Below are 26,013 nucleotides of genomic sequence, written 5' to 3'. Positions count from 1 at the left end.
CAGGTGAGCCAATCTTCGGAAGAGGAATGATAGGTCTATTCCAGGAGGAAGAAGAAGAATGAAGGCCGACTCCAGCTAGGGAACATATTGGATGATACATTGGCTACTACTGGCAATGACAATCATCTTACCAACTTATTAGCTTGCTCCTTCCGTAGAACCAGAGGCAGAGGCAAAACCAAATTAGCCAAATTGGGTTGCTCTGTAGCCACCTGATACTATGTATTTCAGCATTTTTAGTCTTTTTCTTTATGTTTCTAATGTACTTTTCAGTATTTTCTAGCTTTAGAACCCCTTCTAATTTTGGTGTGGGTAGGGTGTGGTGTTTGGGCCCTTCAACACATTGTATCTGTATCTTTCTTTCTAGTTTATATATTAGCCTTTTTGGGCTCTCTAATATATAAATATATAAATAAATAAATAAATATATATATGTATATATATATATATATAATATGAATGGCGAGGTCGAGCTGCTCCGCAAGGGTTTCGCCCAATGGCGATTCCTTGGCTTGACATCGTGCTTGAAGACGAAGCCTCCTGCGATTGTCGACTCCTACGCCCTCCTTCGCTGTCGTCACGTCTCGCTGCTTCTGTGGACGTCGAGCTGCGACTGATTGTCTCGTCTTTGTCCTCTCGTCTTCTGCGTGGTCTTCAAGCTGCAAGCCGCGTCAGGTCGTCTCGTCGTGGTTTCCTCTCGCTCTCGTTTGCTGCAACTGTTCCGCGACCTGCCTAGTCGAACTGCGACTGTTCTGCGGCTACAACAACTGCAGTTTTTTGCCCCCGACCTTTCGGCTCGCTATTTTTGCCACTGCCCGACTTTGACAGGGCTTTTCTTGCTGTGATGGAGCTTCCTTCGTCTACGGTTGAATCTGACAAAGTCTCCTTTGCCCACATGGTGAGTAATTCTTAGAGGGAGACGACGGTTGTCTTCCCCTCAAGTTATAAGGAGCAAAGGGAAGGTGATTGCCCTTTATCAAGATTGCAAGCAGGAAAAGTAGGAAAACAACATTGTTTTCTCTGAGTTAGAAATTTCATCCCTTACTGATAAATTTAAGTTTGCTTTTATTGAAAAATTTCAGTGGGGACACCCACCCTATGAAAGTTATTAGGAAAAGTTTTGATGATCTCAAATTAGCAGAAAAGTGAAAATTAGGGCTATTCAAGGAGTAATGACAAGTCTATTCAAGGAGGAAAAAGAAGATTGGAGGCAAAACTCAGCTTGGGAACTTGATTACTTCAGAAAATGACTCAACACTCAATAATTTGTTATCTGAATCACGCCCTAGAACTAGAGGCAGAGACAGGACTAAAATGACTCGTCCCTAGCTATATATGTGCGATTTTGGTATCTTTCTTTTTTTTTGTTTCCCTGTATCTTTTCTCTTTTGTGGAGTTTGTGTATGTTGTATTGTATGGGTAGGGTGCCTCTATTGAGCCCTCTCATACAACATTTTATGTATCTTTCTTTATATATATACATTGGACTGACAAAGAAATTTCCCATGGCTTCAGCAATTTCTTTTCGATTAGAGGGAATAATTTGTTGCATGTTACAGAGTACGGAGGATGGATCGGGGAGGGCTGAGGAAATTTTGTCTAGAAATTGCATTATATGTTTTTTGATTTCTCCATGAGTCTATGGGCACATGAATGACTTATGGAAGTCATATTTTTATTTGTGAACATGATAATTTTATATCATACAGCACAACAAAAGCACATCAATACAATTAGACCAAACACAATCTTATATAGGTGTTATGCAAAAGTAATGGATTTTTACTATGAAACCGTGTTCTCAAAGTATAAAACACGATACGAAGTGCAAGATTTTATTTTTTTACTTCAAAGCGCAGAACGAAGCGTCACTTTTATTAACCATAGTGCTAATATATTATATTATTCTATTAATATATAAATATACTCATAAACAATTATAAAGTATAAAATATAAATTAAATGTTGATATACATTAGAAAAGAATTTGGTATAATATTTAATTTAAAGGCAAACATTGAGAGAGAATGTTTTTCTTTTGAAAATAAAAAAAAGGTGAAGTAAATTGTTCTGATATTAACTAAAATTTGCTCTAAAACCTAGTAATTTTTTGGTTCACCCTCATTACCTAAAAAAGGGCTATACATACATACCACCCAATTCTTATGTTCTTACACATCCAACACCTAAATATAACATGTAAAAATTGAAGTTTGGTGTTGGACATGTAAATCCATAGGAATTGAAAGCATCATCGGCTAAATTGAAGTCTAGGCCAAAGTTGAAGGAAGACTGCAGCTTTGGAAGCGTGCTTCAAAATCTAGGCAAAATTAGAAGACAATGCTCAAATCCTTTGTGCTCCTTGAACTCTTGAACACGACTGTCTACTCCTTGCGCTCCTTCAAACACTAGATCGAAGCCTTATTTAGTCTCGTTAAACTGTGAACGAACCAACTGGATTTAGCACTTTGAAGTGCATTTCTGCGAAGTGAAGTGTGCATCAATGGCTTCGCAAATGCTTTTAAAAACATTGCTATCAACTAAAATTGTTCGTTTTTTTTTTGAAATTTCGCTCGAGTTTTATAAGGACTTTAAGGTCTTCTCTAGTTAAAATTCATATAAAAGTGGACAATTTAGCTTTCTATGCTATATGGTAGGTTAACAAGTTTTAATTATTCTTATCCAAGTCTGTCGGATTTAAAACCACATTCTTCAATGCATTGCATGCTTTCGTAAATGTGGGGCTGACCTAGCACGATTCTCTTTAAGCAACGAAGTAGAGTCAACAATACCCCTTGCATAGCCACCTTCATGTTAAAGCTAAAAATAAATATTGAAGTGGTTTGCCTTATTTATGGGCCAGAGCTGCAAAATCTTTAGGATGTAAGTCTCAGCTCTAGTGCAATACCTGCTATAATCTAACTTTAGGGTAATTAAATTCAAATGCCTTATACATATATTATTTTATGAGCACAATTCCCTACTAGCAAACATATTGAGTTGGTAAGGCTAATTATCTTCTTAAAAAATTGTGGTAAAAGCGAAATTTGTCCTTTAGCATACTCTTAGGATGTAAGTTCCACCTCTGAGTCCATTTCCTTGAGAATAAATGACAGAAGACATAATGATCTCCATGTTAAAATGAAAGCAACTGTGCTTTTATCTGATAATCAAATTCATTCACTTCAAATGCAAATGCTCGCTTGATGATGGTTTTTATTATGAAATGATCATTATCATTGAGTTCCATTTTAAAAATCACGCTTCTGAACATAGGGGAAGCAATCTTCCTGTCCCAGCATGTGGCTGATTTTCTTTTTGTTACTTCGTGAGTCCTTGTTTTTTTCTCTTCTAAATATCCTGCTAGTGGTTTTAGGAGTTACTGATTTGCTCAAATTTGTTGTTTTTATTGCGACATAAAATGTCAATCTTCATACCGATAATTTTGATTTTAAAATTTCATTGTTGTTTTTGAACTGATTGTTCTTTTATCAGTTGTCTAAACTTTTCATATCTTTGAATTTATATCTATACAAGCGAGATTTTTCGTAAGTCACAATTTTCTATCATTGAATGATAATTTTTTGTGTGATCCACATTCATTGTGTCGTCTTATTTGTATTAAGAAATCTAGACCCTTAATCTTTCTATTACTGCATGTCATTACAAAATTTTCTTAATCAATGCAGGGGACTCAACTATATGATCCAAAAGTTGGCGGCTGGCGAGACCTTGGTATGCTTGATGTTATGCAGGTAAAACCTAGAAGACAACTTATAGGAAATTTTATCTATAAAAATAAACATGACTAACTGGTCAACTTATTCCTTTCAGATATTTGGACGTGCTGGCCGACCACAGTTTGATAAAAGCGGAGAAGGCATAATAATTACATCTCATGACAAACTAGCCTACTACCTAAGACTATTGACTAGCCAACTGCCTATAGAAAGCCAGGTAAACGCTTCTTGTTTCTTGATGACTTAAGATATCTAATGTAAGTTCATAAAATTGTGATATATTTCCAGATATACTTCCATTCGTAATCATTTTCTTAATATTGTTTGAGCTAAATGCGTTTTAAATTGTTTTTTAACATGAGAAGACATTTGACACTTTTTACTTATAAGAATATGTTACGTTGGAGCCTAAAGTTAATTTAGTTTTTTGTTATTTATCGTTGTTTAGTATAAACAAACAAATATGTTTAGGGTTGGGGTTATGCTTAAGATTGTGGTTTTGAGTTTTAGGGTTAGGGTTTGAGAGAGCTTTCCTACCTCTCGAGTTATAGGATATGGGAGAGATCGCTTACCTCTCAAATTGTAGGTGTTTATCTTTATCCTTTATGTGTTGTGTTGTTGTGTTGTGTTGTTTTGTGTTATTGAAGAAATAAATTTATTTTGCCCTAATTTCTGTGTGGAAATCTGTCTTAGATCTTATTAATTGCTGTCAAAGCTGAACGATCTAATGCTCCGTCTGTCCTGCTATAGTATTGTTTTCCATTCATTTTTTTTTATTTTTAAAAGGAGTCGTCAGCTTGTTGATCGTCGTATAATTCTCCCATTCGAATAAGTCTCCCTCCCGAACCATATAAATGATTCGAAGAGGAGAGAAATCGAATAAGAAGGGACATACGACAAAGTGACAAACAAGAGAAAAAAGTAAAACGTGGAGAGTCTACGTGCGATAAACTTCGCAAGGATAAGTTAAGAATATCCGCCCAAACAAGATCGGGTAGAGGCACCTTAAACCAATATCCGCGAAAGAAGTATCTACATAGACTACCCATAACCAGAGAGTCAGGTGTATGTACCTGTTCTGGGGTCAAGAGCACTCCCAGAGGAACGTGTTCCTACTGGTTAATTACATCTTGGGGGATACCCAAGAATACTCTCGATAAAAGGAGTTTCGCTTCATATTTTCATAAACCTGGGGTATAAGCAATCAAAGGAAGGTTATTTCGTGTGGGAACAGTCTCAATGCTTCAAAGCTCACGCTAAACAATTGGGCAGAGAACGAGTCTCTCACATCCCAGAATGGATAGCGGCTTATCAGCACATGGGGCCCACGAAATAACCTAAATCATCTTAACGAGGATCTCCCAATACGTCAAAGCACATCCGGGCCAAAGGGCAGAGAACAAATCGTCGTATCCCAAATGGGCGGCAGCTCATCGGCATCGGACCGTCAATGTGATATCAACGAGGTCAAGGAGCGACAGGGCTCAACAAAAAGGAAGGTAGAGTGATCCTAAAAGGCAGAGGTAACTGGGTCGGGGTACCACGGACCCGTTATACACAACTACTAGAACCCTATGTCTACCTGGTCGTGAAGGTAGTTGACCCAACACGTCCTGAAATCCCCGATCAGCAATTCGTGAATTGCATCATCCATGGGAACCTCGGTAGCCCTAAGGTCAAAGGAAAAAAATTCTATCCTATGACTACAAACTGAAGCTCCAAGAAGTGAGACTTATACCTGCTGAAATAGCAAAGATGCATCGGGAAAGAAAGAGAAAGTGGAGGTTCAGCTACAAAGCTGGAAACACTCCAAACAAAAGGACTTACACCCCGTCTGGGTCGGGGAGCCTTCTAACACCCTAGGCGCACTAGACAACCACCTATATGAAGGTATGCTGGGCCAGTCAGGTTGGAAAAGTACGGGGGCTCCTCAGGACATGCAAACATGAATGCAATTATCTAGAGTGATCCTAAATATTGTGGAGGCCATATTAAAAATTACAACTTTTACTTTCCAAAGCTGGAATTGCTCCAAACAAAATGACTTACACCCCGTCTGGGCCGGGGAGCCTTCTAACACCCTAGGCGCACTAGACAACCACCTATATGAAGGTATGCCTAGACAACCACCTATATGAAGGTATGTTGGGTCAGTCAGGTTGGAAAAGTACGGGGACTCCTCCTCGGGACATGCAAACATGAATGCAGTTATTTAGAGTGATCCTAAATATTGTGGAGACCCTATTAATATATGCAGGAAAGTAAAAGTGAGATTTCACGATACAACAAAAAAAAAAAATAAAGGAAAACACATGCAAGTGCAGACATGCAATATGATGCAAAAATAAAACAAAACAAGTCAAACTAAAATAATAAACAGGCCGGTGCCGCTGGGTCGGCAACAAGTATCTTGAGCTTCAGTCACAGTTTGACCTAGCTGGGAACTAATGACGAGATTGCACATACAATCATGATCAAACCTCATTATACATCGCATGATTGGAGCTTGCTGGGAAAACCGACAGGATCACTGTTCACAGGATGCTTAATTTGTGTTTTCCTATGTGAAGAAACACACGAAACAGGCGTACAAGAGTCTGTGAGGTTAAGAAAAAAACAGGATCGAGCACGGTGAAGCAACTACTGGATCGTGATATCTGGGAAACGGGATCGGGCGTGTTAGTCGCGAAAAGTCACGATTCCATCGCAACAAAGCCGTTGGGTTGCGATGCAGATGCCGAATTGCGATACATGACCAAACTGCGCGATACAACCGTGAATTGAGATACTTGGGAAGTCACATACGAGTTTTTGGCGTACAAGAGTTTCTTGTTCGAAAATGATGTTGGAGAAATGCAAACAAGGAAAGTTGATGCTATAGAAGAGATATTGAAAGGACAGGTAGGGTAACACTTAAATATAGGATAGAGGAAATGTTTACTTGATGCAGCGCTGAAAGCGACCTCAAAGTGGGGTGCTCAAAACCCGTAAGGCTAGAGGCACCATGAACCAAGGATGAGGAGGAGATCGCGAAGGTGTAAGCATTGCTGGAAATCGTGAAGGCGGAAGCATCACGTGAAATTACGATGGCAGGGAATGCGAACTGAACCTCGAACGAGTAGACTGCTGCACCTTCCTTTGGTTATCTTCTTCATTTGGAAAGTATTTTAATGACTGTTCTTTTTACTCTTCTTGCCTTCCCCCTTTCCTTTTCTATAGAAATTTCCTTTGTTCAATGAGATTCTATAAATTATTGTCCTCTGTGTGATGGAGTCAATCTTTGTGGTGTTTGGTTTCAAATTTTCCATGGGGAGTCCTTTTCCCTTTTGTAGGGCAGTATCCAAGGAGGTGGTGGTGCTCCAGCTGTATCATTCTCCGAGATAGTGATATATCTAGATTCTTCTCCACTCATCCTAAGCTGCTGACTTGCTACCAGCTCCTCCGACCGCTGTTTTTTCTCACTAGTCGCACTGTCACGACCTTTCCCATTGTTACCATCACTTCCCCGATTGAGTCTTCCCAGCTGCCGTCTCACCTAGTCCACCTTCCAACCTACCTTCCAGTCGCCCAACAAACCTTCCCACCACCCTATCCTACTGCCTCCTCCTCCAGTTCATATTCCAATCTCTGCTGGCCTCTCTTCTGCATTCACCCCTGCCGTCCTAAGCCGCCAAATCCACCTCGCCAACCTCCACTGCCCTTGGAATACACCTTAGAGTGTATGTTTTGTGCTGTTATTTTCTATCGTATTGTTTTATAACCCACTCCCTATATTAATAAAAATTTTGTTTTGTGTTTTCACTGTTTTCCCTACTAGTTCCGACATCATTTGGTATTAGAGGTAGATCAAACCTAGTCCCATCCTAGGGTTTCTAGCATCCCCCCACCTAAGCCACATCTAACCAATCTTTTTCCAATCCCCAACCCTAACCATGCCATCGGGGAGAGATACACCCGACCCTAATCGGGAAGAGGTCTAATGAGAAATTCGTTGTCTGCAACAGAGACTAGTGGGAACCAGGAAGAGATTATCTTCGATCATGATCAGGAAAGTCTAACGGAAGACAGTGATGAGGATTTGAATTCGTTCCACAGGGACGATCACAGTGACGAGGAATATCGACCCCGTTGTTTTGATATCTAATACCAAAGGAGGTCGAGAAAAGAAGCCACTCATGGGAGTGAGCGGGATTTCAGTATCAAAAGGGACCTCCTGAATTTGAGGGAGGTACAAATCCCGATAAGTTTATCGGCTGACTGCAATCAGTTGAATGAATTTTTGAATATATTGATGTACCAGGGGATAAATGAGTCAAGCTAGCCTCCATTAAGCTAAAAAAGAGCACTTTCCTATAGTGAGAAAATGTGCAGAGGCAGATACAAAGAGAAGACAGTGAGAAGATCACTAAGTGGGAGAAGATAAAGAAGGCAATGCAGAAAAGTACATTCTACTCTATTATTATCAGGATATGTTTATGATGCTTCACATCTTGTAGCAGAGGGATCTTTCGGTAGAGGAGTTCACAATCTAGTTTGGCCACTTGCAGCTGAAGTGCGAGCTAACAGAACTAGAGGAACATACAATAGCCAGATACCTTGGGGGATTAAAGCTAGCCATTAGCAATGTGGTGCAATTGCCAACGTATTGGACGTTAGGAGATGTCTAGACATGAGCCTTGAAGGTGGAAAGACGGCAGAAGCAAAGCAAACAAAATCATCCTGCAGGCAGGCAGTGACCTACAATTTCCATGGCCGATAGGGATACCCCGAAAGACATATGCAAGCCTAAATAAGGGAATGACACTTCAGATCAAAGCATGAAAAAACACGAGAAAGGTAGCCCCTCCAACATGGTACCTGCTAGGAAGTGTTACCGATGCCATGACTACGACCACATAACCTCCAACTGTCCCACGAGCAGAGTAGTCACACTCACAGATCAAGGCATCGTGGAAGAGATGAGCGACAAGGAAAAAGCTGAGGAACAGGGTGAGGTGTGTTGGCATCAGTTTTTGATGTCACGTGAGTGGGATGTCCATATGAGCGAATCGGGATTACGCTTCGTACATATCTGCTCCCCGTAGACCGAGACATCCGGTTGAGACCTTTTGGCGTGTGTTGAGGGGGCACATTGCCCAAGTCATTTCGCTAGACTCTGGCTCTGGCTTAGGCAAAGACCGATCAACATGTCACTTGTCAGGTGGTTTCGGTCGGGCCAACAGATCGCATGCGTCGCGTCGAGCAAGAAATTGACTCAAATTGCCCCAATTGCTAGTGAAGTTGTCTGGATGACCCCGAACGATGAAATGGACCACACGAGTGTGTCCGGGACATCGATTTCATCTAAAAAGGACTTCAATCTTGCAACGGCTTTTCAGGTGGGCTGAAAATGCACAAATTATCGTTTTTGTTAGTTCGATCGTCGAAAAAGTGGCCCGAACGATCACAAACGACGAAACGGGCCGTACCGACGCGTCCGCAACATCGATTTTATCTAGAGAGAACCCTCATTTTACCGCGATGGCGAGTTCGACAAAAAATGTGCGAGAAAATTAAATAATAATAATAATAATTATTAATTTAATAATAATAATAATATTATTATACCCTTTAAAACTCACACATGCTTGCTTCAAGAATAAAAAAAGGAAAGCTTTCTCTCCAGCCTATCCTATCAGCTCTCTCTCTCCCTCATCACGTTACAAAAAACAAAATAAAAAAAATTATTATCCCATTATCCCTATTTAAAACTCACGCGCATGCTTCATCCTATGCAGTTAAGAAGGGGAATAAATAAATAAATAAAATTATAATATAAGATACTATCATATATCTCTCGACAAAAAAAAAAAAAGCTATGCACGATCTCTTGCTCTCCCGCTCGGTCTCGCGAAGAGGAACCCAGAGTGCTCGTGCTCCCTCTCCCTACGCCGCAGTTTACCCTCGACGGACCTCCCTCGTCACCGACGACGGCTGTCGGAGTCGGAGCCTCTCCAGCCGCCACCCGCCCCTTCCATTCTTTATTCCTCTTTTTTTTGCCGGCCATTCGCTCATTTACCTCACCCTGTCGCCGGTCTTCCTCGTCGGAATCCCTCTCTAGCCGAGCCTCCTTGTTGGAGTTGCCGACAACCACCTTCGTTTACTTTTTTTTCTTTTTCTCTTTTGGCCAGCTACCCTCGTCCGATTTCCTCAAACTCGTCGGCCTTGGCTTCGCTGGCATCATACCGTCGCCGGAGCAAACAGAGAAGAGAGCTTCAGTCATTGGGTTCTCTCTACATATTTCCTTCGCTCTCGACCTGCGCCGTCGGCGAGCTAACCTCCGCACATCCCCGGTCTTACCTCGACGTCGCTGGACAGCAGGCACCGTCGCTGTTTGGGAGGAAGCAAGGATCTTCCACTTCGTGAAGGAGCTTCCTCAAACTACATTGGGCTTCGCGTAAACGTCGCGGCGGTATAATACTTTTGAACCCCTTGCATTTCACTTTATAGCTAGCCTTAGGCTTTAGTGGTGATAGATGTGTGAGTTTGATCGCCCATATAGGGTGTATGCGCCGGCGTACCTATGTGATGGATCGCTTGTTTTACTAGAGTGGACCTTTATAATAAAATTCTCCTTACGCAACCAATTCCCCTGCGATAGCCGAGCAAATCCTATTTGACTGCCAGCCTTAGCACAAAAACCCTAAAGGTTGGAGCCCCCCTTCGCTCCCCTTTGTTTTGGTCACTTCGGTCTTTTAAGAAAGATCGAAGAGCAGACTTTTGCAAAATGAGAAAATGCGAGTTATTAGCTCATTTTGCAAAGTTCGGAGACGTCGTGAAATTGGGAAGAGTGTTGTCGCTAGTCGGTTTCAGCTAGCCCGTTTCACGACGAGGTGGAGAACTTCCCTTGAAAGATCCGATGAGAAGTTCCCGAGTCGTTTCACCGAAGCAAAGGCAACAATTGCCGTTTTTCTATATGTTGACCCTAGGTTTCCCGGTGAGGTCGTTAGCACGGGAATGACTTCCTATTACATATGTATGCTTGCATGTTGCATTTTGCACGTCACATAGAATTTCACTTCGCTTCGACTGGCCGCCCCGGCCGGACGAGCATTTCACTTCGCTCGACCGGCCGATCCAGCCCTGCGAGCATTTCACTTCGCTCCGACCCTACGAGCATTTCACTTCGTTTCGACCGGCCTCCCCAGCCCGACGATCATTTCACTTCACTTTGACCGGCCGCCCTGGCCCGGTGAGCGCTTCACTTCGTTCTGAACAGCCACCCCGGCATGGCGAGTGCTTCACTTCGCTTCGACCAGTCACTCCGGCCCGACGAACATCCCACTTCATCTTAATTGGCTTCCCCGAGCCGGTTGGCATGACATTTTGGTTCGATCGGATTCCTCGACCCGGTCGACCAACTACTTTCACCACTAGTCTTGCATGTGTGTTTGCATTTCTACATATTGTAATGCATATGTTTGACTGTATTGCTGCATCCTATCTTGCATTTGTCGGCTGCATGATTATGATTATATGTTTAAGTTACATGTTCTCTTCGGGCCCCCTGCCGCCACAACATGCCCACACTTTACTGATCATTGCCCTATCAGCATACCACTTGGGGCCGCTGCCACCACAACATGCCCATCCTCTTCGGGTCGCTGCCACCCTAACATGTTTATTCCGTTGAGTCACTGCCGCTTAGGCATACCTCTTGCGGCCGCTACCTTCACGACACGCCCATCCTCTTCGGGCCGCTGTTACCCTGCCGCTTCGACATACCTCTTGGGGTCGCTGCCACTACGGTATGCTCACTTTCTTTTGAGTCCATGCCCCATGGTATACTCATCATCTGTGTTTTGACTAATCATTTGCATTTGCATGTTCACATGAACAACGAGCCAGACCCTTAGGAGAGTGACTCCCGTGTTGGTCGCGATGCCTTAACGAGCATTGCTTGTCAGGTCGACCTCGATGAGCAATGCGAGTTAAGTCATCGGATTTACGCGAGTATGACTGTGCTAAGGATCTATTGGATCTAACTTGTGTCACCCCTCTTCGTGACACCATTTAGATCTTTCGGATCTTTAGGATGAGGCTGGAGTGGCGACCCCGTCAAAGTCATACCATGCCCAGACTTACCCTAGACTTATATACTAGGTTGATGCACTTGTCGTTAGATGGTGTGCTAGACTAGGGTTTAGGATGCTACGTAGCATTTTCGACACCTCTGACTATTGTTGTGCTGTGTTGTTTTGCACTAGCCATGTGTCATCTTCTCACCTTTTTTCGGTGTGCTTGTATGCTTCTTGTGCGTGATAGTATATTAGGGCAATCTTTTGCAGGTGCCGTGCCTATTTGTACACACTCACGCAAGTTTTATTAGGAGGGAGCATGTAATGATTTCTAATTCTTTGCTTGCAGGTGCTCTTTAGCTCCCCTAATTATAAGATACGGCTTATTATTTTTACGATGCATGGCGTGCCCGCTAACGCTTGTTTTATGTAGGTCGAGTCTTTATTTTCTATTTCTAATGTATTTGATAGAGTTCCGGGAGAGTCTGTATTGGAAATAAGGTACAGACACGGGTTTCAAGGCAGAGGACACACCGAACCGTGTGACGAGGACCAGGAGCAACAGCTCATGTCCCTTACTTTAAGTTCGAATTTTACATTTTTTTATAGACTTAGGATCGGGCATGTATATGCGGAGTCTGACCGCTTTTAGTGCTTTTCCTGAATTATGTTGTCGGTCCAGCGACATTTGACCTTTTTATATATTCTTTTGGGGTGTTTTTCCTTTCCTTTTTCTTCTCGTGTGTTTTTGCATGTTGGAGCGTTTCATAGTGTGTTTCTTTCTGTGTATCTAGACCTCACGTTCTAATTTTCTTTACCTAAAAATCCTAATAATAAAAGACTAAGATAATTAAAGTTAAGACTAAAACTTTCAAGATTTTTTTTAAATCAGTCTTTACTTTCTGCATGATCTTCGGGCCGATTTTAAAATGGTTTGCATGCATGACTATAACCCAATCGTACTTAATAGGGCCTCCACGCTTAGGAATGTGGTAGATAATGACATCATATTCGAATGTCCCGAGGAGTAGCCCCCGTGCTTCTCCAATTCGACTGACCCAACATAATCTCGTTTAGGTGGTTGTCTAGCACGCTTAAGGTGTTAGGAGACACCCCGATCTAGACTGGGTATAAGTCCTCTTGTTTGAGTGTTTCTTGCTTTATAGCTGAACCTCCCTTTCTTGTTCCTTCCTGCGGCATCCTCGTCATTTTGGCGGGTATAAGTCCCACATCTTGGAGCTCCAGCCGATAACAGCCGATAATCATAGGATAGAGTCTCGTTCCTTTGACCTTAGGGCTACCGAGATCTCCGAGGACGACGCGATTCACAAATTGCTGACTAGAGATCTCTAGTTGTGTTGGGTTGACTACCTTCACAACCAGGTAGACTTAAGGTCCCAGTGGCTCTGGATGACGGGACCGTGGTACCCCGACCTGACTACCTTTACCTCTTAACTATTTCTTCCCACCTTTGACTACCCCTGTTGAGACATCTCTGCTCTTTCGATTTCGTTGATATCACTTTGACGTCCCAATGTCGATAAGCTGCCGTCCGTTTGGGATACGACAATTTATCCTCTGCCCTTACAGCCCGAATGTGATATGACGTATCGGGATACCCCTATCAAGTGATTTATGGTTATTTCGTAGGTACCGTGTGCCGAGAAGCCGCTATCCATTTGGATGTGAGAGATTTACTCTCTGTTTGATGGCTTGGCGTGAGCTTCAAAGCATTAGGACCGTCCCATACGAAATAATCATCTTTTGACCTATGCCCCAGATTGATGATAATAAAATGAAACTCATTTCATCGAGAGTCTTCTTGGATATTTCCCAAGATGTAATTAACCAGTAGGAATACGTTTCTATGGGAGACTTTTGACCGCAAAACAAAAATATTTTTTTTGGTTCTCTGGTTACGGGTGACTTATATAGAGATTCTGCTCGTGGATGTTAATTTCCGGGGTACTTCGATCTGATTCTGGTTGGACGTATACTCTAGACCCATCACACGAGGATTACCCCTATATAAGCCTTCCGTCTCTTTTCTTTTTGATTTGTTTGTCTATTTGTTGTCGTACTTCATTTTGCTATTCGATTCCTCTGCTCTTCGTGTCATTCATTTGATTCGGGAGGGAGACTTATTCGAATAGTAAAATTATATGACGACACATAGATAGACAAGCCGGCGACTCCAAGATCTAAAAAGAACCGAGAAAAACAAGGTGTATCAACTCCCACCATACGAATGAGGGGTGCTCGTGATTCGATGAATCCTGCGACTAAGGACGTGAGGGATCTGCAGTGGCTTTGTCACAAAATATTATACACCCATTGCACAGTAAATGAAAAAATATGCAATCTAATCATCGACAGCAGAAGCAATAATAATGTGGCATTAAAGCAGTTGGTAAAGAGATTGAGACTTGCGACACCGAGACATTGTCAACCATATTCACTAACGTGGCTGAAGAAGGAGAATCGAGTTAACATAAACTGAAGATGCTTGGTAGAGTTTTAGATCGGAGGCTGACTACAGGTCCATGTGTGATGTGTCGTGGTCCTTATGATTGCCTGCCACCTTCTATTGGGAAAACTGTGATAGTTTGACATTAGGACTAAGCACGTTGGATTCATGATTCAAGATCACGTTCTTTCACCGGGGATGGGAAACACATTCACCTACTTCCCTCGGCAGAGCCCGACATCACAAGAGCCCTTATTAGCAGAGCGTTGTTAGTGAGACTAGTGTTAGTGATGACATTAGACGAGGGGACTGAGAGATCGGCTCTAGATATAAGACAGATACGGCCCAGGGAATTTCAAGAGCTCATGATCGACATCTCACAACCAACGCCACTGTAGGATAAGAAGGTTCAGGTTGCTCTCATTGCACTTTTGATTGAACCGATCGTGTGTTACTTTGTGAAGATTTGACAGTATAGGCTGTTTCACAGCTTTAGGAGAATGGCTCGAGAGGGACTTGTGCTCACAAAAGGGATAGGCTTCTCTGCGACGTTGAGGGATGATGCAATCGACAATGGGATTCAGGTGCCACCAGGATTGGAGCTAAGAATTAGAAGCTTTGACAAATAAGGTCGAAGCTCTCCTAACCTCGGGAGACTGACGCAACCCTGAAAACGCCCTCCATGTAGGACGCTCAAAACGTGTATTCAGCGCCCTTGAAGCAGGGCGCTCCAAACTTGCTGAGCTAGAGGCCTCGCAAACCAGCACGAGGATGAGCGGGAGATCGCTAAGGTAGAAGCATTGCGGGAAATCGCGAAGTCGGAAGCATCGCGGGAAATCGCGAAGTCGGAAGCATCGCGGGAAATAGCGAAGGCAAGGAACTCAAACCGCACCTCGAACTAGCAGACCGCCGCACCTTCCTTTGGTGATTTTCTTCATTTGGAAAGTGTTTTAATGGCTATTCTCTAGAGTCTTCTTGCCTTCTCCCACCTTTTTGTGTAGAAGTTTCCTTTGTCCAGTGGGAGTCTATAAATTGATGTCCTCTGCGTGTGGGAGTCAATCTTAGTGGTGTTTGCTTTCAGATTTCCTGTGTGGAGTCTTTTTACTTTTTTTTAGGGTTGTGTACGAGGAGGTGGTGGTACTTAGGCTGTATTCATTTCCAAGGATGTGACGCATCTTCCCTTTTCTCTTCTCTAAACCTTATCCTCAACTCATCCTAAGTGCTGGCTTGCTACCAGCTCCTCTAACCGCTATTCTCCCTCACCAACCACACGCCCATGTTCCTGCTAGCACTTCTCCGATTGCTGTCCACCCTCCTAAAGTGTTGGCGAGTGTTCCCAGTTGCTATCCCACCTGCCAACCTACCTTCCAGTCATCCAACAAACCTTCCTGCCACCCTAACCGGCTGTCCTCTCCTTCAGTTCACCTTCCAACCACTAGCAACCTCTCTCCTGCATTCACCCTTGTTGTCCCAGGCCGCCAGATCCACCTCTACGTCACCTTAGAGGTGTTTTCTTGTGTAATATATGTTTTTGTGCTGTTATTTTCAATCTTTTTGGGTTGTAACCCTCTCTCTACATTAATCAAGAGTTTGTTTTGTGTGTTTTGAATGTTTTTACTACTAGTTATGTTATCATTGCCTCCATTGACTACTTATTTAAAAAGGTAGAGGAGATGATGAGAAAGCAAACACCCAAAAAAGACCGAAAATAACATTCCTAATTAAGGATTATCCTTTTAGTTCGGCTCAATTTGCAAATCTGAACAAAGGATTGATCGGAGAATTTGTGACCAGATCGAGAGGGAAAGAAGGTACCGTGGGGAAAGAGACCGAACGCGAGGAACAAAAGGATAAAACCATCCATCATTAAAAACTCTCCTCTAGGAGTCTGATTGGGGTTGGATTAGAGATTTTAATGGAGGAGGTATGGTCGAAACATGGAGGAGGGTTATGCAAGGGGTTGGGAGGAGCACGAAACAGGAAGGAGGGAAGCCAGAATGTTGGATAACTTTGATTAAAGGAGGGAGTTTTACCCTAGATATATGGGTTAAACACTGGAGGGAGTGGGAATTGGGATGGAAATGCTAGGGTCAGGAAGTTTAAAATATAGATTTCGAGGGGCAAGACGCACATGGATGGGTGTACCATGTGAAACGATATTTTGCAGTGAATGAGCTAAATGAGGAGAAGCTTATGATAACTAGGTTATGTTTGAATGAGAAAGCTCTAGCATGGTTTTAATGGAGGGATGTTAAATACCCGATCCGTCACCGGAGGAATTTAAGGATTGCTTGTTTGAACGTTTCCGAGCCATTCGAGAAGGATACCTACAAGAGCACTTTTATGCTTTGACTCAAAAGAGGACTATAATGAAATATAGAGATATATTCAAGCTATTTTCGGGATGGCTGAGGGGTATTTCTGAAACTAGATTGAAGGGGAACTTTATGAAGGGCTTAAAGCCCGACCCACCGACAACACTCTGACTATTGACACCGTGAAAATTAAGGGAGATGATGGAGCTTGACAGATGGTGGAAGACAAGAATTAAATGAAGAAGACTAACAAAAGTGACATCACAGGAGGATTCTACCAGAGTACCTCGAAGACTATGACCCCAGACTGTGTCATTTTAGAAGGAGGTGCCGAAGGAGAGGAATATTGCGGCTAGTCTCCGGGGAAACTTCTAGCGCCTCACAGAGGCAGAGGTGCACGACAAGAGAACTAAGAGATTATATTTTTGATGTGATGAGTAGTATGCCTTAGGCCATCAATGCAAGGGTTGCGTGCTCCAGGTCTTTTTAGTTTGTGAGGGTGAGGAGGCAGATAGTGAGGAGTCGGAGGAAGAAGCGATGGAAGGAGAAAAACAATTACACTCGGATGTAGCAGATGTATCCCTCAACTCAGTGGTATGATTTACTCCAAATCAAACCATAAGGTAAGGGGGCAAATCAAGGAGCAACTGTTAGTGGTTTTGGTGGATAGTGGGGTCACTCACAACTTCATCTTAAATCGGGTCCTGGACTAGTTAGGGTTGAAGTTGGTAAATACTTGAAGTTTTTGTGGTTATGATGGGACATGGAAAGTGGAGAAAAGCAAGAGAATTTGCATGGGATTGGCGTTGACACTACAAAGCATAAGTGTGGTGGAGGACTTCCTTCCATTTCTGACTTGTGAAGTACGGTGATTATGATTAAAGACGATCAGAGTGACGAGGGTGGGTTGAAAATTTTTGACTATGGAGATTAGGGTGAAGGGGAGGAAGGTGGTGTTTTGCAGTGACCCTAGCTTGTGCAAAACCTTAGTGTTGGTAGATCCATTTATTGTGACAGCTATATTGGAGGCGCTTCTACCCAAGACTTGGAAGGGGTCGAGAAAGTTTATGGGACTTACAAGATACCATTGAAAGTTCGTGATGGGTTATAATTTAATTGTGTGGTCGTGGACGAAGAATTTAAAGGATAACTTTCAGTGGGGGAAAGTGACAACTCAGACTTCTGATAAGTTAAAGAAGGTCATGACGAGTGTACCGGTGTTGACGGTGAAAACCAAACTCAAGCTATTTTAAGAGCGGGAGCCACATGACTTGATCCAATAACAATTTTCTTTTTTCCAAGCTTGAGGACATTGTGTTTCTTTGGGAGGGGAGTATTGTTATGTCGGTGCTTAAGGGCAATTTAGTCTTTTGTTATTTATTATTGTTTAGTATAAATATGGTGAATATGTTTAGGGTTGGCGTTATGCATAAGATTGTGCTTGTGTCTGAGGGTTAGGATTTGAGAGAAATTTCCTCTCTCGAATTGTAGGATTTGAGAGATATCGCTTACCCCTCAAATTTTTATTCTTTATGTGTTGTGCTATTTTATGTTATCGAAGAAATAAATTTGTTTTGAACTAATTTTTTTTAGAAAATCTGTTCAGATCGTATCAGAATAATCCCTTGTATTAAAACAAGTGAGCTCCCTTCGCACTCTTTCTGTAATTTCTGACAAAGCAAATAACTTAATTTGCAACAGATTTGAGTTCAAATGAAACACCATGAAGTTTTAGTCTTAGTTAAACTGAGTTGTTTAATTCAATATTTAATTCTAGAAAAAGATTTATAATTATTATCCAGTAAATTATGACACATGCAGAAATTAGAATTGCAGCAAACCAAAAAGCTTCCGAGTCCTATAGCTTAAAAACAACGAACTTAGCTGAACATAACAAACTAAGCTATTGCCTTTTTTTTTAATTAAATTTTTTTCTAAAAAATAAAATATATTAATTCGATAATGATATGAGTACATCAAGGCCATTTATTAAAAATGTAAGAACAAAATGGGAAAGTGCAACTAGACAAAAATGATATAATACTTCATTTGGATTATCTAGTAAAGATAGGAGATTGATGATAAATTTTCTTCTAATTTTTTGCCTCTCGTATAAAGAAAGTGAAATTGCTTTTATACTTGGAAGTTGACATTTTCAATGTTGATCAGAATTAGAAACATGTGGCAAATATTCATCCTTCTGTCACCCAAGACGAGACTGAGGCATTTTAAGAAATTACAAAGAGTTTCAAGAACTTAGCTTTTGGGCTTTTAGTTGATTGTTCTATTTCTTCAGGGTTTATAATAACTTTATGTTTGTGGCTTTATCATGATCGATGTTTCTTTAAGATTTTTTTCATGAAATTTGGGGTTTGGTTATTGATTTTGTTTAGTTATTTCGCAGTTTATTAGCTCTTTGAAGGACAACCTGAATGCAGAAGTGGCCCTTGGCACAGTGACCAATGTGAAAGAAGCTTGTGCATGGCTTGGATATACATATTTATTTATAAGGATGAAAACAAATCCTTTGGCATATGGGGTTGCATGGGATGAGGTACATCACGTTATTGTTTATGATTATTTGAGGCCATTTATGCACTCCGTATGGAAATATATTTATCCGTTTTGGCGGTATGTGGTATATCTAGAAATTGTTTTTCCTTTGCTGCTGTTTGTAAATTGTTACATTTTTTACTTTTTTTTGTTAAATCTAGTGCTTTGGTTTCTACTATCTGATAAGTTATAGTATGCTAATCCCAAGGTTTATACTGATGCACAGCAATTTATAGAAAAATAGGTTTCAGATGTTCTCGAGGCTTATTTTAAATCGTATAACCCAAAAGTTCATGCTGTTAGAAGGATCTTATTACTTGTCCATGGCGTCTAGATTAACGTAAATATTTATTCCATTGATAACTTCAATTTAATCTTATGTTTGCATACTAACGTTTCTTTCTTTGTCGACATGTCAGTATTTTTCCTTGTTCTTGTTTGCGATTTTGTTTTTTTCTGGTTATTTTTTGATTTTAGTGGAACGATCAGATGTGGGGCTAGAAACCATGAAAGATGTGGTTGTTGATTTTAAACAAATAAGCATGTCTACTTGAAAAAACTCTGTGCCTTTTGCAGTCCTTTTGCTGTGATTCTATGTTTTGTTGCAAACAATGGAGAAGATTTTGATTAGTTAAGGGCATGTTTGGGATTATTTTGTTTTTATTTTTGTTTTTTTATTTCTTTTATTTTTAAAATCATGTTTTTTTTCTACATATTTTTATTTTCTGTTTCTAAATATAAATTAATATGTTTTTGAAACCACTCAAAACAATATTTAGTTCTTTCTAATGCTTTTAAAAATAATCATACTTTAATCAAATAGTTGAACATGTTTGTTTCAAATCAAAATATAAACAAAATAAAATAAAAAACAAAAAATAAAAAAAAGAAAAGATAAAACCCCTATGGTTTTGCATTATGGGCTTTTTGGTGGATTGTAGTTTTGCTTAGTTTAATTAATTTCGACCTTATGTTATGCAGTTTTCTACACTCACTGATTTACTTGTACTTGATTTAACAGTGGAGTTTCATGTAGAACAGTTATCATTCTGTTTATATTTCCATGTTGTCTACTTTTTATTGAACTAAAATCATCACTTTTATGGCTTCTAGATCATTGCTGATCCTTCATTGTCATCCAAACAAAGGTCGTTAATAGTGGATGCTGCACGTTCACTAGACAAAGCAAAGATGATGAGATTTGATGAGAAAAGTGGCAATTTTTACTGTACAGAGCTTGGTCGTATAGCCAGCCATTTCTACCTTCAGTACTCGAGTGTTGAAACTTACAACGAAATGCTTAGACGCCACATGAGCGATAGTGAAGTATGAGCACCATTCTGTATCGTTCAATCTTAAATCCTTCATTCGTTATCCGTTTCTACTTATCATATTTTCTGGCTATGTGGCTGCTGCAGATTATTAACATGGTTGCTCATTCTTCTGAATTTGAAAATATCGTTGTTAGAGAAGACGAACAGGAGGAGCTTGAAAAATTGTCCAAATTTTTTTGTCCTCTAGAAGTCAAGGGTGGACCTAGTGATAAACATGGGAAAATTTCAATTCTGATTCAGGTTTATAATCATATCGAGAAAAGTGTCCAAATGGTCCCCAACTCTTTTTAGTGTTCCATTTTAGTCCTCGAGTGTATACAACTGTTTTGTTTGTCCATATATTCTTTTAATGGGAGCTAAAATTGTTGATCATTTCAGCACATATTAAAAGAGTCTGATGACTAATTTTACACTTTTTGACTCGGGACTAAAATGACCTCATATTAATAGTTACGGGACTATTTTTGGTGCTTTAATCATAGCGGTGGATCCACCTTGAGTGATTTTATTTCAACCCTCATAGCTGTAGCTTTAAAGCTGTTTCAATGCTTGCAGGTGCATATTTCACGGGGTTCAATGGATAGCTTTTCTTTGATTTCTGATGCTGCATATATTAGTGCAAGTTTAGGTCGTATTTTGCGTGCTTTATTTGAAATTTGTTTACGCCGAGGCTGGAGTGAGATGTCCTTTTTAATCTTGAACTACTGCAAGGCTGTGGATCGTCAAGTTTGGCCTCATCACCATCCGTTGAGACAATTCGATAAGGACGTTCCATCAGAAGTTTGTTGTGAACTCTTAACCTGCTGATATTTTCTCCTGCTATTTCTATTGTTCTTTTATTAACAGTTTTCTTCGTTAAGGTTCTAAGAAAACTTGAAGAAAGAGGAGCGGATTTAGACCGTCTGCTTGAGATGGAAGAAAAAGACATCGGTGTTCTAATTCGTTATGTTCCCGGAGGGAAGGTGATTTTCTGCTTACTATGATTTCCTTTGAACAGTTCCACTCATTTCTTTTATTGTTGTAGGTGGTGAAGCAATATCTCAGTTATTTCCCAAATATCAGTTTATCTGCAAATGTTAGTCCAATTACGAGAACTGTCCTAAAGGTTTGCTTTGTGTCCAAGAAATTGCTCGCCAAAATCATTCTAATTTTTTTTTCAGAGCTTTGTAACTATCCTTTAACTTGCTTCTGTGATATTTTAATTGCAGGTGGATGTATTTATAACTCCAGACTTTGTTTGGAAGGATCGTTTTCATGGTGCCTCTGAACGTTGGTGGTTTTCTGTTGAGGTGTGAGCAATTTACTAAGCTAATACTTTCACCGCTTATTCTAGTTACTTCTTTTTCTTATTCACGTAGTTTTGTAAATGGTTATATGAAAAAGTTAGATTTTTTTTGCGTTTTTTTTGTTCCTAAATACTGGATATTTTGGAGTTATAAGGACCTTATAGTCGTGGTTAATGCCAATTATTGTGTTTTTTTGGGTTCTTTATTCTATTGGTTCCAAGGATAGTGACCATCCTAAAGATTTATCCTTGGATATTTTGATTATGTGGAGAACTGCAGAGAGATAATTTACAATCCGCCCAATTATACTGCTTGATAGTTGGAGCATTTGATAATTTCTGTTGTGCTGAAGATTTGATGTAGAATGCTATAGGGGTTTTTAATATGAAACTTGGATGAGATGCACAAAGATACAAAAAAGATCAAAGTTCATAGTAATTGGTTTCTATAGATATAACAAAACTAGATCAAGTATGCTATAATATGACTTTCCAAATATAAAGAACAAGGATAAAAGCCACCAAAGAAGATCCAAGCCTTATATTGGTGCAAGGAAAAAGCATAAATTAGGGTTTTTCATCAAACTATTTCCTGAGACATGTAAAATTCGGCCAATAAATTTTTTTGATGAATTTGAAATTCATCTGAACTGGGTGGGTTCCCAGTTCATTGTTGGCTTGCAACATCTATGCTAATTGCATTGGTGACCGCTGACATTGCCGCTCATTGTCCAGTTATTAGGAGTGTAAACGAACCAAACACGGACGAACAGGCTTGTGTTCGTGTTCAGTTCGTTTGAAATTTAGTTTGTTTGAAATAAGCTCGCGTTTGAAATTGTTCGCTCGACTTGTTTGCTTAATAAATGAATCGATTTCTTAACGAACGAGCCGAACATGAGCTGTTTGCGAACGACGAGCTAGTTTTACATCCCTAATATTAATATATATAAATAATATAATATTATTATTATTAATTTATTATATATTATAATTTATAAAATTTAATTTTTTAAAATATCATAAATTTTTATATATAATTATTTTAAATTATTTATATTTCGAATAATAACGATTCGTACACGAACGAACTCATCATTGTTCGTGTGGTTCGTTTAACTAACCGAACAAAAAAAAAAATTGTTCACGCTCGTCTCGTTTACTTAACGAACGAACCGAACACGAACTCATTGACGGACCAAACACGAACTGTTCGCGAACAACGAGTTTTTTTGATAGCCCTAGTCCAGGCCTCCATGCCATCCTCTCTTATGTTATCTCGTGTTTTAGCTTGGCACTCAACATCTCAGGCCGCAACCTCGTCCCTGTGTCCCTATCATCCAACATTGCAATTTCTACAACCTCACAGTCTTTGGTTTACTATGTTTCTGCCCCTTGAGATCATGTTGACCCTGCTAGAATATGATGCCTTGGATTTGTTTAAAAAATGTTTGAAAGAATATACTAATTCAAAATATATATTTAAAAGAACATATCAATAAAAAAATTAAATTCATTCTACTTCCAACCAAGCATTTAGAAAAATTGTTTTCTAAATTTTCTCTTACAGCCAATTAATGAATCTCGAGTATTCCAATGGTATTGTGTTTAGTTTACAATGAATTTGGAATATATTCAAGTATTTTACATACTTTCACTCAAATGACCCGTGAAGTAGTCAGATGCATATTACGGTGAGGAGGAAATTGTGTAATGTAGGCATTTAATAAGCATGCTTCTAGAAATCTGCACTGCCTTTTTTGGCTCAACATATCCATTATGTGGTTTATGTTGGTGCAGGACTCTGAAAATGATCACATCTATCATTCGGAGCTCTTCACATTAACTAAGAAGATGGCGAGGGGAGAATCTCAGAAGATCTCTTTCACTGTACCAATATTTGAACCACATCCACCACAATACTACATCCGTGCTGTTTCAGATTCATGGTTACATGCAGAGTCAATTTATACCGTATCTTTCAATAATCTGACATTGCCCGAGGTAAGCATTTTTACAAAATTATTTTATTCTGCATCTTTTTTCCCTTTTTTAAATACTGAATTTTTTGCTAATATTTAGACACAAATATCACATACGGAGCTTCTAGACTTGAAACCTCTTCCCGTCAGCTGTCTTGGCAATCAAACTTACGAAAACCTATACAAATTTTCACATTTCAACCCAATCCAAACGCAGGTTTATCTTTTTATGTGCTGTTAACTTTTTTGTTTATCTCTCTTATTGATTCTCATGTTCATCATCTATCTATTTTTTTTTTTAATAATTTGGCAGATATTTCATGTCCTTTACCACACAGAGAATAATGTACTCTTAGGAGCACCAACAGGAAGTGGAAAGACAATATCGGCTGAGCTGGCAATGCTGCATCTTTTCAATACTCAACCTGATATGAAGGTTTGGTTTTATTTTCAGATAAATTCATGCACTTGTCATTTTATATAGCTATATCATTGCAGGTAGTTTACATCGCTCCGCTTAAAGCTTTAGTTCGGGAAAGAATGATTGACTGGAGAAAACGGCTAGTTTCTCAGCTTGGAAAAACGATGGTAATATGCAATATTTATGTGCTAGTTACAGAAAAATAAATTTTATGGGGGCATTTATATACATAGCACACAATTCCTATGTATTTACATATCTCATACCCAAACTCATATTTACTTACACAACACTTAAATCTTTGATATCACATAAAAAATAACACTATTACCACTTTTTACAAGTAAAATACACCTTTCATGCATAAGTTTAAAATATCAAAGTTCTATGTGTATAAAGATTAAGTTTAGGGGTGAAATTTGTAAATACATATGAATTGTGTGCTACCTATGTAAATTTCCCTCTTTTATTTTACCGTCATATTATAGCTTTTTTTTATGATATCAAAGCATGATGATTATCTAATAAAAGCAACAATGCTTTTAGGTTGAGATGACTGGTGATTTTACTCCTGATATCATGGCACTATTATCAGCTGATATCATCATTTCTACTCCTGAAAAGTGGGATGGAATTAGTCGTAGTTGGCATAGTCGAACTTATGTGATGAAGGTAAGATGTTAGCATGTGTATTTTTATATGGTTTTCTTGTGGTATCATTTCTTACTTTCCATCAGAGCAGCTGGAATTAAACCGTGTGATTAGATTTTGTAGACATATACTGAGATTTTGTTGATCAATAGGTGGGACTCATGATATTGGATGAGATTCATTTGATAGGAACTGACCGTGGTCCAATTCTTGAGGTACTCTATTTGTTTTTAGCATTATTTACATACGTACCACTCAATTCCTATGTATTTACATTTCTAACATCTATACTTCAATTTTGACATGCATGCCACCCTACTTATGCATAAAAAGTTGTATTTCACTTTTTAAATGTTAAAATTATAGTACTTTTGATATGAGAAATTGGGATTGTATAGATGTAAAAAGTATAGTGTAGGTGTTAGATATATAAATGGATAGGACTTGGGTGGTATGTATGTAAATGCCCCTTGTTTTTATCCTATTGTCATGATGAAAATCATCCGTAAATAGTTGCTCTAAGATTAATGACAATGACAATAGTCGCAATATTAATGTAGCGAATAATGAAATTATGCGCATGTTTTCAAATAGCTAGAAAATCCGTTGATTCTTGTTCTTTGGGCTTTTAAGACATAACCAAACTTGTTAATCAGATCCAACAGAGTTAACTTGACTGCTCTGCAATTACTAATCTCCTCATGAAAAGAATAATTTCTTTTTCTCACTTATAGTTAATTTTTTGACCTAAGCCTGAATGTGAAAAGTGGAGGGTTGCGTTAGGTAGTCAATAGCCAGCGTAAAACTTGTTGAAAAAATCATGACATGAATCCTTTCGATCATTGTGTAAAGGTTTAGATACAGGGTCTAAAGATAAATTTTGGAATGACTTAGAAGACTTAATACAAATGATACCTCTTGAAGAAAGAATTTTTATTGGAGGAGATTTAAATGAACATGTCAGTAGAGTGGTAGAAGACTTCAGAAATACTTATGGTGGCTACAGTTTTGGAGTAACTAATGAAGAAGTTAAAACTATTTTAGATTTTGCTTTAACATATGATTTTGTTATTACTAATACTTTATTCAAGAAAAGAGATGAACATTTTATTACTTATAAGAGTGGATCTAATAAAACACAAATTGATGATTTTTATATGAGAAGAAGAGATCGTCGTGAAGATCGTCGCGATAAGGTCATTCCAAGTGAA

General features: G+C 39.6%; 1 protein-coding gene across 1 annotated transcript in view; it reads left to right on the top strand.

The window, feature by feature from the left end:
* The window catches only part of LOC110017859 (DExH-box ATP-dependent RNA helicase DExH14), a 121,097-nt gene that overhangs the window by 24,883 nt on the left and 70,201 nt on the right, over positions 1–26,013 (top strand). Inside the window, 15 exon segments of the mRNA XM_020715000.1 lie at positions 3,690–3,755; positions 3,835–3,957; positions 18,984–19,133; positions 20,246–20,458; positions 20,551–20,706; positions 21,022–21,246; positions 21,327–21,428; positions 21,491–21,571; positions 21,675–21,755; positions 23,549–23,752; positions 23,831–23,947; positions 24,044–24,166; positions 24,229–24,318; positions 24,698–24,823; positions 24,955–25,017. Coding sequence (XP_020570659.1) covers positions 3,690–3,755; positions 3,835–3,957; positions 18,984–19,133; positions 20,246–20,458; positions 20,551–20,706; positions 21,022–21,246; positions 21,327–21,428; positions 21,491–21,571; positions 21,675–21,755; positions 23,549–23,752; positions 23,831–23,947; positions 24,044–24,166; positions 24,229–24,318; positions 24,698–24,823; positions 24,955–25,017 — 1,920 coding nt within the window.

This window comes from Phalaenopsis equestris, unplaced genomic scaffold, assembly GCF_001263595.1.
Source record: "Phalaenopsis equestris unplaced genomic scaffold, ASM126359v1 Scaffold000002, whole genome shotgun sequence".
Classification (NCBI taxonomy): Eukaryota; Viridiplantae; Streptophyta; class Magnoliopsida; order Asparagales; family Orchidaceae; genus Phalaenopsis; species Phalaenopsis equestris.
Note: the sequence above shows the minus strand (reverse complement) of the source record. Positions and strands in the feature narration are given on the sequence as shown.